General features: G+C 38.7%; 1 protein-coding gene across 2 annotated transcripts; it reads left to right on the forward strand.

Annotated features, from left to right (window-relative positions):
• Positions 1-388: 388 nt before the first annotated feature.
• lg4h5orf22 (linkage group 4 C5orf22 homolog) lies at positions 389-14151 on the forward strand. 2 transcript variants are annotated; one of them, XM_051070185.1, is made up of 10 exons: positions 389-407; positions 2278-2423; positions 4008-4157; positions 4348-4481; positions 5844-6157; positions 6437-6499; positions 7246-7367; positions 10794-10860; positions 11218-11357; positions 11496-14151. In XM_051070185.1, the coding sequence occupies exons 2-10, from the start codon at positions 2338-2340 to the stop codon at positions 11650-11652; spliced, it is 1233 nt and encodes a 410-aa protein (XP_050926142.1). In that variant the 5' UTR covers positions 389-407; positions 2278-2337; the 3' UTR covers positions 11653-14151. The 2 variants fall into 2 exon arrangements, with proteins under 2 accessions (XP_050926142.1, XP_018535146.1); XM_018679630.2 differs by lacking the exon at positions 389-407 and adding an exon at positions 414-637.
• The last annotated feature ends 95 nt before the right edge of the window (positions 14152-14246 follow it).

Consider the following 14246-nt stretch of genomic DNA (forward strand, 5'->3'; position numbering starts at 1 on the left):
TGACTTTTAAAATCAGACATATTTATGATGTTGAGATCTATGACTTCTACAGTTTGGCCATTCAACGTGCAATTAATAAAATTACGACATAGCAATTAGCTTTTACAATACAATACGAAATAAAACCATAAACCATTGTGTTCCTACCATAGTGTGTTTTACAGTGTAGTGTAGGTATATTTAATGTCTCTTAACACTTTATCTTATCTAATGCTTCAATCTGACGCTAACAATTTCACGTCCCTGTTTTTCGTCCTTTCTGTTTTCGTATTTTCGTGTTATGACTCCAGGAACCTTTGTTTTTGTCTTGTTGCATCTTGTTTCGTTCCGGACATAAAAACAATTCTCGGTGTCATTTCCGGTGAGTCCGAGTGTCACTTCTGCCAGGTGGTTGAATCACTAACAGTGTATGTGTTGAATGCGTGTTGTTTATAGTTGGGTCTACGATATTAATCAAAGTCCGACGAAATACTGGTACAATGTCTGCTGGAGAACGAGAACGAGACATTAATTAACTATAGTCAAGTTAAATAATACCGTCACGTTACATTAGTTCCCCACTGTTAAAATGAGTAGTGTACCGTTGAAGAGGTTCTACAAGGAGCTGCCAGTGTGGATAGTGGAGGACCATCATGATGTAAGGCTGACTTACATGTCAATACAACTGTGTGCTATTGTACCATTGTGTTTTCTCAGAGTCGCACTCAAAATTAACAGTATGACTGCCTGTGTGTTTGCACACCCAGCTAGCTATAACGTTAGCCTTAGCTTGTTACTGACGCTCAAACACAGTCAAAAATGTGCGCTCTTTAGCCTGGAGACAAGATCCCATACCTGTGAAGAAAATCATAACTGAATGAGATATATTTACACATTATAATTATTATTATGTACCCAATATCCTAACTAATAGTTTTTTATAGTGACAGTTAAACTGGAGCACATTTTATTGGCATTTATTTTTTAAAATACTGTGTTTTTCGTATATTTTTAATTCACAGTGGCAGTTGTCACAGTAAAACCCGTCCCCTCGCCCTTCAGCCAAACACCAGCCTCTAAGCAAGCTCCTGTAGTTTGTGTTTTCATGACAGGCGTTTTGAGCAGTCATGGCAGAAAAAGCACAGGTGTAACTAATAACAGTAATGATAGTTGTAAACTTCTCCTGTACAGTGGGGCTCAAATAACACGAGCTCCAATTTTATACACATTGTCTTCTCCCTGACAGCAAACATACTACACAAATGTAATATCACCTCATGGACTGCATGGTTATTATTATGTCGCGAGTTGATACACATCAACTCGTCTTTCACACACACATTTTCATCTTTCATGTGTCTTACACTTTGGTAGTGTTGCAAAATCCCAGGAATTTTAAATGTTGCAAATTATCAATGGGAATTTTAAAAAACACGAAGATGCTTTCATTCACAAATATATCAAAAAAAAAAAATATCAGTTTTTAAAATTTAAACTACTTTGCACACATCTCCTTATGACAACTCAAAATGTCTATGTGTGTATATGATACAGTTTGTATAAATTACTCCAAATTTACACTTTACACTTACACTTTTAATTTCCGTTAATGCCCATGGAAGGTTTTCACAGTCCCCCCTTCTTCCTCCATGTGAATTTGGTTCTCATAGTCCTCTATGGTTCAAATAACATGGTTCAGTTAGTTGATCAAGAAAAAATGAACAGCACCTATTTAAATAACTGATTATTTGGTTCATGTGTGTATCATTACACATCCTGCTCTGCATATTTGTGATGACATTTTTCATGATTCTGTTACCATTTTACTGATAAAATCATCAGTTGATTTATTTAGAAAGTAATCGTCATATTAATGAAAATAATCGAAATAATCTTTAGTTGCAGCTTTAGTTGAGAAATCAGTGTCAGAGTAGTGACCATCTAGATTTCCACAAATATCAGACAGGTTTGAAATGATCACAGAGGTCCTGATGAGTGTCCCAGCAGATAAAAAGGATCTGTAACCAGCTCATTCTGTGCCAAAAATCTGTACCTAGCTCAGGCTGTGGGCCAGATTCCTCCTCTGTTTCTTTGGAGTGGTGAATCATTAGTAAATTAGTCTGAACCTCCAGTAATCTGAGCTCAGACTTACTTTATCAACCTCTGCAACTAAGCTGACAATCTCTGCTTCGACAGGTTTCTACATCTTGGATATTTTACTGTTTTCGTGTTTATCAATTAGCATGCTTTTTCATGTGATAGTGGGTCAAATAATTTATTTATCTGTATCTTGACCAGGTGGTGTGTCACATTTACCGTGCAATTGCATCAAGACACCTCCCATCAAAGAACATAAAGATGGTTCATTTGGACTCCCATCCTGATCTGCTTATCCCTGTCAACATGTCTGCTGACACAGTCTTTGATAAGGAGAAACTCTTCAGGTATGGTCTGTCTAGAACACACAGTATGTTACATCAAATCAAGCTCATTTCATTGTCTTTCTTATGCTCTCACTCAACCCCCCCCTCCCCCTCGTGTTGTGAAGGAGGGTCAGCTATAAGAGCATGTCATCTAATCAGCTCACTGTGGCTGTGGCTTTCATCATACCAACCCTGCATTAAGTAAAATCCATATCCACCAAAAAAGAACCTAAGGCAACTTCATAATAAAAGCCCTTATCGATTCTTCCAAATGAATACTACCTTAGTCCCTCTGAAAACAAATCTGTATTATCAGTTATATGTCAGTTATATAGGAGGGTGTTTTCAAAGTGTGACCTCTGTGGGTACCAACTCCCATTGATATAAGTAGCTTTTGTCACATCTGTTATTCTTTGTCTTACTTATATTTGGTGGATAATTATGCTGTGTTTTGGAATCACATGTCCAACAATTGGTATAAGTTAGTGAATAATTTGGAGGGTATAAACAAGACAAATAATGTTGCCATGCTGTCACCCAGCTGCTGACTGTGTTGATAAATGAGCCATGCCAATGGGCCACACCACAAAAACTAACTTCCTGTTGTTTTTAGAGTCTCTCACCTCACGCAATATCTATCGTTTCCTCACGGCTCACCCTCCTCCAATACAACTGGTGAGACACCTCACAGTTTGAAAATCCCTGTTATACAACAAGTAGTTCCGACCAAGCAATCTGATTGCTCAAATCAGCATGACAGCACACTTTACTCATCACTAAAAATATTGCTCCACCATATACATTTTCCTTTGTTGGTAATAGTTGTATAATCACAATGTTACACTTCAGTGATGCTTGTGGACCTCGGCGCAGGCGCCTCAGCTTTCTCCATCAGCTGTGTCAGTGACACGGTGCTATAACTTAAAATTCATGTAAAAGTTTGTGGTTGCAGAAGCTACATCTGTGTGAGTAAATAAATGCAGCGTCTTTGTTATAAGGTGGTTGATAAAAGTGAGCATTCATTTGTGCAGTAGGACTGTTGATTTAGTTCAGTAAAGTACTGAGACCTTCGATAAAGCATTAATGTCAGCTCAGAGTTCACTCATCTGGGACTAGAAAATCATTTCTGTTGCTAGTGATGATACAGTGACCGCATCACTGTCGTGCTCAAATGACATTAAAGCACATCCTCGGTTAATATTGCTTAAATCCAGAATAACAGGGACTCTATTTCTGGAAAGTCAAGATGCTTTTAAATTATTTAAAAATGTTCAGTGATGTAAGCACCACAAACAATTCATTCACCTCCACTGTACTTAGTTGGAAGCAGGGACCTCAGAGAGAGATATGTCAAAAGCTGAACAAATAAAACCAGAACAATGAAGAACTGAACCTATAGTTGTGAGGCAATAATAGGATCATTGAATAACAAAAGTGGACTGCTGACCACTTCTCACACAATATGTGCTCAGATAGTACTTGCTGCACAGAATGAATGTTTGTAAGCGTTGGGTCAGTGGATGGAACAGAATTCTAAAAGTCAGAGGGTCACACTGTGTTGGACCCCAATAATTGCTGCCTGGGCTTATATTTCTTTCTTTCCAGTGAGTTGAGTATAGAGAACTGGATAATGCCCATGGTGTACGCTGGCCATGTGTCAGGTGTGGCATGGCTGCATCCATACTGGGCCCAGCAGATCAGAGAGGGAGAGCACAGGATGGCTGTGGGCAGGGACTCATCCACCACCACCATCAGGTAGGATACACACTACAGAAATATAAACTTAACTTAAACATAACTTAAATTGTTACTGGGAAAAAATCTTCATTAAGCATTTAATATTCATGATTCACCATTTAGTAAAATCTTAATGAACTTTACACCTTTATGCTCTTTATTTCTTTTCCCTCTGTGTGTCTGTCTCCATCCTCTCCTTTCTCTCCAGGGTGACCAGTACAGACAACTACTTCCTCAGCGATGGTCTTTATGTTTGTGAGAAGCAGCTGGAGAACTCCAAACCTCTCAGACTGAATGTGGTCAAAGTCAATCCTGTCAAACCAGGTCATTTATCACTCACAGGTGTGTGGACTGTATACAGAGGATGCACAAGAGACAAGGAGATGGTGTGTACCAGAATTGGTGACATTTGTAGTTTTATAGTTTTGGCAAGATTTTTTTTTTTTTTTGACCTGAGTTGAGAGAGCTTTGATGCTGGAACCATTACACTCAAACTCCATTTACAAGTGGAGTATTTTCTTATCTTATAAGAGAGAAGCAGGTTATCACATTTGATAAGTTTTTAGCAATAAATGCCGATATTTCTAATTGTTTCCAGGGGGTTTGATGAGTTTTGTGTTCCATATGCAAACTGGATGCTTTATATTTTGTCCATATGACACATTGCATTTTTGAAGAAGCGCTTTGAGTGCCTCGAGCTGAAAGATGTCCAGAGAGTCATCACTAGGGCTTTTCTCTGCTGTCCGGTCAGCAGGGTGAATAGGCCTCAAGAAAACCAGCAACAACAAAGGAAGCTCAAACAAACAGTAATTACCACAACACAAACAAGAAACATCACCCTGGAGGAACACTTGCACTTGTCATGTTCATTTTGAGTTTTTAGATTTGTTTGTCTATTCTCTCTCTCTCACTGCCAAAACAATATGGCAGTGTGATGGGACCAGAGCTGTATGGTAGGAAATTGCAACGTGCCTTTAAGACACCCACTCTGATCAGAAAGACAGTGTGTTCCAGGCCTCTGTGTCAAAGAGCCATGCTTAGAAATAAAGTTGTTTATTCAAAAGATGGGGATTTCACTCTTTTAGAATATAAAAAGTCAAGCAAACATTTGGATTAATTTCTTACCTCATAAAACATTTGCTTTTGGAATTGGCATTGTAAACAAGTCAAGTGGATGGATTCCAGAGGAAGTATTTTTTGTATTTTCCCAACAAAGTCAATCATACAGTTGCTGTAGGGAAGGCACAGATTTTACTCTTGTAAATGTTAAAGAAAAGGCTGGTGTTATTCTGTACAGTTTTTATAGTAAGTAGTTTATGTGATCAGGAGCAGACAGCAGCATAGTGGTTTACATGTGAAAAGCACAGACCATATCTAACTGAACTAATGAGGAAGTCAGTCAGCCCTGAAATCAAGTGTCAGATGTTGAGAACTGTGGTCTTATGTCCACCCCCTGTTGTTACCTACATATATAATCTTACAACTAACTCTATTATTTCATTTTTTGTTTTATTACTTATTATAATTACTATTAATTAGATTGTATTTTCTTCTTTTTATGTTCATTTTGTTTATATTTTTTCTTCTCTCCTTGTTCCCTATGATTTCTATGTCATATCTTTTATTTATCCAGTTCACTGATGAGGAAGAACACATTTTGATCTCACGCAGTCTTATGCTGTTTCATCTGATGTTTCATTTCAGAAAAGAAAACAAAGGAGGACACAAAGAGGTGGCTTGCCAAGAGACGCCGGACAGAGTGTGACAAGGCAGGGGAGGCCAGCTGCTCTGAGCCCCTCTCTACAGCCAGCAACACACTGCAACCTGCAGAGGGCAGCAACATCAAGGAAGAACAGTGGAGCAACGGGACAGGCTTGGGAGATGATGAAGATGAAGGATCAACCAGTTATGTTGTAAAGAGAATATCTGCATTTCTGATTGAGACAGAGCCTTACATTTTGGACATTGATTTGGATTTCTTCTCATGTAAGAATCCTTTCAAGGAATTATACACACAGGTACATCCCCCTGCATGGTGCTATACACTACTCATCTTTTTACCTCTATTTAGTTCAGTTTACTAAACACTTAATCCAGTCTGTCACCTGTATATATTAATGTTTAGCTAAAAAGCCAATAAATTCCAGCCTGAAGCACCATAAATGTGCTAATTTACATAGAATACATACCTAGAATTTTGTCAGTCTGCATACTCACTGGAACTCACTGTAGCTGAAATGCAACATAAAAAGTTGTTTTCCTGAACTGACTTTAGCTCTGTGTTGTCTCTGTGTCAGGAGGAGTTTGCCATCCTGAAGGAGCTCTACAACTTCACAGCACCCAGCCCTGATGCTGATGAGGTCAGACTTTTTAACTTACTGGTGCAGTGCCCATCGAGCTGGAGCATGACCTCTGTTGATGTCACCAGTGTCATCATAAAAAGATTGAAAACATAAGAGCGAGTGCAGTTAAAACTAAATGGAAGAATCTTTTTCTGTCGATTTTCTCGCCAACCGCTCATAGTTGTCACTTACAGAATAGTTGTCTAAATACAGAAAGATACAGATTAATAGACTGAGATCCCTACATTTACAGTTAGTCAGTTCAAGTCCACCAACTGCCCTCTCTCTCTGTCTCTTTGTCTTTCTCTTTACCTTGTTCTAAACAAAGGTAAATGAAATCAAATATTCTATCATTGATGACCATCATCATCAAAATCAGACTCAGGAAATAGAGCCAGCAATGCCAGAGAACATGCTGGTGAATATTGAACTCGTAAAGAAAAACAAATACAAAACTCTGTATACCTGAGTCTCATATTTAAAAACACTGTAGATAAGAACTTGTCACTGTATTTTAAATATTCATTGTGACCCTGTGAAGGAGAAACTGTACATTGTCAACTCTAATTCCTACTGAACAATCAAAACTATATTCACTGTTATTAGTAACTTCAGAAGCATGAGCTTTGTTGTATTCCTTGGAACTGCGAAGGATCGCTCTATTTTAGGAGCCACAATGACAGCACAGAAGAATTTGTATACTGTTAATTCTGATTTGATAATTAACATTAGATGTGTGTGTATATGTATGTATTTGTGTCCAGGAGGAGCTTGATGAATGTGTGGATCGTCGTGTACATCAGTTAGAGGATCTGGAAGCAGCATTTGCTGATCTTCTAGAGGATGACGGAGAAGAGATGGTTACACGCTGGGCCAGCAACCCTGGGTAAGGCTTCTCTGGATTCATCTCACTGTTACAATATAGTGAACAGACAGACAGGTGACAAATTAAAGGAGAAACCAACATTAAGTGTCTAAGTAAGATGTTGGGCCAGATGTTGGGTGGAAAAACGTTTTCAGACACCCTTAAATTTTTACACAATCTCAAATATTATCATGAAACATTTGGGGAAAAATCTTTTGTTTCAAAAGGTGTGGCTGCATTAGACAGACACAAACAAATACAACTGATGTTTTTTTGTTTATTGTTTACAAGAAAAACTAACAAATGAAATTCTTGACAGTTTCAATATGTCAGTTCTCAACAGTGTCTGTATCAAAGTCAACAAATAACAGAGAATGTGTTCAACACTGAACAAAAAATGAACAAACCATCACATCATCAAATGAATATTTAGTCCTGCCATTAGCACGCAGTAGAGCTCTAATCCTGGCTGGCATGTTCCCCACGAGCCTTTCACACTGCTGAGGGGTAATCTTGTCCCATTCGTCTTGAATTACTGCTTTTAATTCTTCTACATTCTTTGGTTTACGCTTTGAAACAGACCTTTTGATAATCCACCATAGATTGTCAATGGGGCTCATGTCCAGGGATTGAGCTGGCCACTCTAAGACCTGGATACAGTGCTCCTGCAGCCAAGTTCTCCTGGCCCTGGATGTGTGGCAAGGAGCATTATCTTGTTGAAACATACAGTTCTGACCTCGATGGAACAGTGCACGTGCAGAAGGGAGCATGTGGGTTTTTAGAATGGCACAATACTTGGCAGAGTTCAATGTGCCATCACAGACAGTGAGATGACCAACACCAGCAGCACTCATGCATCCCCAAACCATGATACTGTCTCCACCATGCTTGACAGTAGGTACTGTACATGCTGGAGATAAAGCTTGCCCTGGCCTTCTGTGTACCTTCACATTATCAGGAGGAGGATAAAGCTGGAAGCTGGACTCATCTGACTAAGAATCTTCTTCCTACTTCCTGGCTGTCCAGTTCTTGTGTGCTTGGGCCCAACAACGCCAGGCTAACCTCTGTCTCTCATTGATCAGGGGCTTCTCGACAGCCCTGTAGGACCTTAAGCCATGATCTAAAAGTCAGCCACGTACAGTGCAGGGTGGAGCACTGGACACCAGTTTGGTTTGACCACTGCTGCTGAAGCTCCTGTGATGTCATTCAGCAGTTTTTCCTGCACATGTGGATCAGGATGTGGTCATGTCTTGTTGAAGAAACCCTTGGATGCCCAGATCTTGGTTTGTCTTCTAAACTGTTGGTTCGTCTGTATTTCTGCAGAGTGTATCCAGCTGCTGAACTGCATCTTCACTTCGATGGCTATCTGACGGCAGGTGTACCCTCCTGGCTGAGAATCTGTATCTTCCAGGTGTGTTTCCTGCATTAGGTTCCTCTGTTTTAGCCATTCTTGTCTCTGAAGAACTTTCAAATGTGCTGGCTTTTTATAGACACGAAGCATGGCAACAAAAAATGTGTCTTTTAATAAAAAGCACAACCTTCATTAATGGATCACTGGTACCAACATGACCCAATACTCAAAATTTCTTATGTATTTTTATGGAACCAATCAATGTCAAGTTTTTAATGGCTTTTTTTAGGATTTGTTTAGTTTTTTGGCTGTGACTGTACTAGAAGAAATTGCACTTGAAGACCTAAGAGTGATGCAAAATTTCACAAATGCATGGGGTGTTCAAACCACCACTGTATAGCTCACTCAGCCACCACTGTTCTCTCTCTTCTCTCTTTCTTTAGTGGTTGCATTTGACAGTGCATTCAGAAAGTATTCAGACTCCCTCACCTTTTTCACATTTTGTTAAGTTGCTGCTTTATGCTGAAACATAAATATTCAAACCCTTTACTATGACACTTGAAATCTAGCTCAGGTTCCTCCCATTTCTCTGGATCGTCTCTCAGATGTTTCTACACCTTGATTAGAGTCCACCTTTGGTAATCCAATTGATGGTACATTATCTGGAAAGGCACACTGTATACAGGTTGACAGTGGATGAATATCAGAGCTAAACCAAGACATGAGGAAGAAGCAACTGTCTGCAGAGCTCAGAGACAGGATTATGTAGAGACGCAGATCTGGGGAAGGATACAAAAAACTTTCAGCTGCATTGAAGTTTTCCCAAAAACAACGTTTACTCCATAATTCAAGAACCTGATAGTTACAACTGAGGTCCAGAGACCCTGTGTCGAGATAGGAGAAACTTCCAGAAGAAAGATTCTGTCTAACATGCCGGTCCTAAATCTCCCATAGGCTTTCAGTAAGGTTGGAATCTAGTGACTGTGAAGGCCTAGAGTGGATGGAGACATTGTCAAGTCATTTTTCAGGTTTTTCCTTTAATTTGTCACCTGCCTGTATATAAACAACATGCTACATTATTATCAGGTTTTTTTTCACAGTTTTTATGTGAAACCCTATCAAATCTGAAAAAATTTAATTTGTCAAGTCTGAGAAAATCTCTGCTTGGGCTTGAAGAGTATAAATATATAACTCTTATGAAACTCTTTTTCTGGTAAGTGCATTATCAAAGTTAGAGGTGTCCTATACACCAGGCTAGCCAAAAAAAAAAAGTTTAAATTCTGCCGTTACATCCCAGACAGTGATCCAAGTTTGTGAAATTCAGCAACAGAAATCTACCATTAGGCCTTCTTCAGAGCAGATATTTGACTTTTCATTGCAGAAAAAGCACAGATGGAACAAACACCAAAAATGGCTCTGCTCTAATTAACTATCAGCATGGATTCTACACTAATGTCTGACAATGATTATTAAGTGTCCTAAATCTCAATTTCCTGTTCACTATAGAGTAAACTACTGAGTGTTCATTATTTAGGAAGTGGTATACGATGAAATAGGCAGTGAATTCAGACACAACCCAGGGCTCTGGAACTACGTAAATTGAATGGCAATGTCTCAATTAATTAATAAATGAATTACACCTGTGGTTTTCTAAGAGCTGCAACAAAACTACCAGCAGGATTACAGAGATGTCACAGTACAATCTGTACACACCCACACAGTCCTGAGAAGTGGTCTAACCAGTCAGACTGAGTGAAAGCACCAGTGTGGCTGGTTCATGTGTGTAGAAGGATGATTACGTAGTGACTTTACTGCCTATGTAACTGACGCTCAGTAGTGAGCAGTGAATTGAGATTTCTGACACTTTTTTGAATGTATAAAATGTAGACCATAGCATTGTGGGACTGTTAGTAGTTTACATGAACGTAGTGTACATGTCATTGTGAGGATTTGTGAGGGCAACATATAGAGCATAAAATCGTCAAACAGTCAACTGTGCAGATAGGTGATAAATACAGTGCACTATAAAGTAAATAGGGAGTGATTCTGGATGTGGTCAGTGTGTGTTATCTTACTCTTCTCTACATGTGTTTCAGTATGGCTTCATTAGCTCAGCTGGTTTTCAGTCTGAAGTCAAGGAACCCCTGCCCCGACTATGAGATGGTAAGAATGTTAACATACTTGCTCTGTATGTGTGTGTGCCACTGCCACAACAACCACAATAATTTATCATGATGATAGTTATAGTATTATTATACAGTTGTTCTGTGGTTATTATACAATATTATGTTATAGCTACAGTTATAAGCAACATACCCACACAGTTACGTATTTCTAGCCATGGCAGTGACATGTGACTGTAGGGATGGCAGTGTGGGTCAGTGGGTCTACCACTGTGGTCCACACTGAAATATGTCACGTATCAGATGAATTGCCATTCATCTTTGTGCACACATTCATGGTCCACACACAATGAGCAGATGCATTCTCTCCTTCACTGTTCCATCTGTTGTGTCTCAGGTCCATCAGGCAGGGTTAACCTGTGATTCTGTTGAGCTGCCTCACCACATTAGCACTGATGAGGAGATCGACAGACTCATCTCAGCTGTACAGCTGTTTCTGACGCCTCTGCCCAAACCTACCCTGATTACTATGTCCAGGTAAATCTGACAGCTACACACTGGTAAACCTACAGAACCAAAGAGTTGGAATTCATCTTTTAATTTGATTTGGCCTCTCTTGTGAAATGTAGTGCAGAGAGAGAGGTTAAATATGTCTGCTAATATGTGTGTTTTCAGGTCCAGTCTAGATGAATACTGCCCAGTAGAGCAGGTAGATTCAGTCCAGAGCCGAGTCTTGGCTGTACTGGAGGCCCTGTATGGACCACTGGACTTACACAAAGACTATGAAAACAACAGCACAGAGACTCTGGACTGTCAACCACAGGCCTCTTAACAAACACATACATACATGTGTCACTGATTGTAGTGGATGTTCTGTTTGATAAAGACAACCTATATGAAAAATGACACATCAGATTCTGTTGCACTGAATCTTTAAGTATATTTATGTCTTGTGTCTAACAGGTGGCACTTTGTGGTACTTTGGTTCATGATTGTGTGCTGTATTAACATTTGAAGTGGCTACAACTTGGATTTAGTTTTTTTCAGAAGACACTGACACTGTATATGTGCATTGAAGAAACCAGATTACTCTGACAATAGGTTAGGTTACAACAAGTATTGGCAGTGTATCGAAAACCTAATATATTGTATTCCTCTGTGCCATAGAGCTCTAGTTGTTCAAAAATATGGAACTCTCAGTGAGCCACATTGTTGCACTGGCTGACATGTTCCTTCATTACTATGAACACACACTAGTTTATTTTGCCTTAATCCCATGCACACAGCTGTGCTGCTGGAAACACTAGCACCAAACGTGTATTCATCTTCTACTGGAAATAGTCCTTTTTGAGTAGAGTTTGCTAAAAACTCCAGTGGCCTGCTGGAGCCTTTTTAAAAGCCAGTTTACCAATGGACTGTCACAGACCGCTGGGAAGTCAGAAGATATTTAGGGGTGTTGGTTTTTTTGGTCTTTTCATGAGGTTTGGTTAACATAATAAAAAATATAGAGTATTGCCAGCCTTACTGTTTAAGGTAGAGAGCTTTAATATGTGCAACAATAGTCTGATTATAGTTGGTCAGTGATAGTTTCTTTTACCCACTGTGTGTAGTGGTATGGCAGTGATGACTGATAGCACTGTCCATGCAGTGTTCTGTTAAACTGTATTATTTTGAATACAGCGTTGTTCAACTACAGAATGATCCTCATTTTCATTCTGCTGCACTACTACTGTAGTGATGCACTTCCTGTCCTCGGTCTTTGTTATGCAAATGTACACATGCAAAAACCCAGTTTGGAAGACCTAGTTGAGAGTGTGTTTGTCCAGGACATTAGATTCTTCATGCAGAAATGTAGCAGTTTTAACCACTTTTGTTAATTACTTAGCATTATAGAAAAAGACAAGTGAAGAGTTTGTTTAAACAAAATTGTTGAGTTCTTACATGTTTCTGAACCCTTCTTTACCCAAACTGACAACAGGTGGGTAAAATGCTTATGGCTGTGTTTCATGTGAAATAATTCCTCAGCTGTCTCTAATATCTTAGATCATAACTTCCAGCTGCAACACAGTAGAGTATCCACACTCCACTGCATGAGAGTTTATCCTCTCCCCACTACAGAGAGGTCTCTACACAGAAAACAATTAAGGTTGGCAGTTATAAATCACTCAATTATCCTGTGTTCAGGGCACTTGTTAAACACTTCATGGGACTGTGTCAATTTGAGGCTTATTTGCAAAATTGTTATAAGAGAGTTTTTTGTTTTTCATAATTGTATAAACTGAACTGAAGAGGCTTCTAAACTGACCCTTACAGAACATTATGTCATTTTTTTCCACTTAGTAGTTAAGAGTTAACTGAATCAGGTTTTTCTATTTAATCTATTGGAGGACTCCCAAACTTTAGAAAACTAATCTGGAGTTTTCTTGAATTATACATTTTATTCATATGTGATACAGTACAATAACTTATCAAAACAGATTACCGTCTTTCCAATAAAGTAGCTGTCATTGCTATTCTTAGAAAATGTTTGATATTATCACGTAGGTGTGTAGGTTTTGAGCTATAACTTAAAAGAAACTGTAGGTTCTGTAGCCATATTTTTTCTGACTATTGCAGTGGATGTTTTTGCAAAACATCTAAAGGAAAACAAATGAGTACAATTCCAAAACATATGTATGAAATGACAGCTTATTGTCAGTATATGGGTATCTGTGTATATGGCAGCTGATAAGTAACAAGACATGTCAGATTAGAAAGGCCAAAGGTGTATTTGAGGTCATTCAGAAACAGTGTCTCAGTTACCTAGTTTATCCACCACAGAGCACTTACAAGTTTATTTTTCAACTGTAAAATGTCCCACTCCAGCACATATGTTGGTCACAATCCTTTCAAATTTAAGGGATTCTTATAATTCTTTATGTAATTTCTCTATATATCGAAACACATTTTGTTAAGCACTCAATTACTGATATTACCATTGGAGTCACTGTGAGGGAATTTTTCCTCTTTAGGTTTATTTTCTTTCATTAAGTCTCTTCAGGCAGTGAAATGGCACACTCACATCATTTAGTGTAAACAGTAGTTGACTGTCTGTTTATTTAATTATTGAGAAAACACTGAGTCTATGAAAAAACAGTTCCTTCAAACAGTACAGGCCCATTTCAAACTTACTGTTTGCTGTAATTGATTATTACCAAAGCAATTATAGTAGATTGCTCGTACAAACAGGCTTAACAACTGCAGTAGAAGGCTGCCAGATACTATGAGTATGAGGAAGAATAGACAACACACACTGTCTTCACTTGCTCAATAAAGAATTTTTGATATGTTATGCTCAAAGACTTTCAGGTATAGTTACTATGATCAAAGAGTGCCATGTTAACTAGATATGTTTTATGTGGATCCAAGAATTTTCTTCACCTGGAG

This window comes from Lates calcarifer, linkage group LG4 (assembly GCF_001640805.2).
Source record: "Lates calcarifer isolate ASB-BC8 linkage group LG4, TLL_Latcal_v3, whole genome shotgun sequence".
NCBI lineage: Eukaryota > Metazoa > Chordata > Actinopteri > Centropomidae > Lates > Lates calcarifer.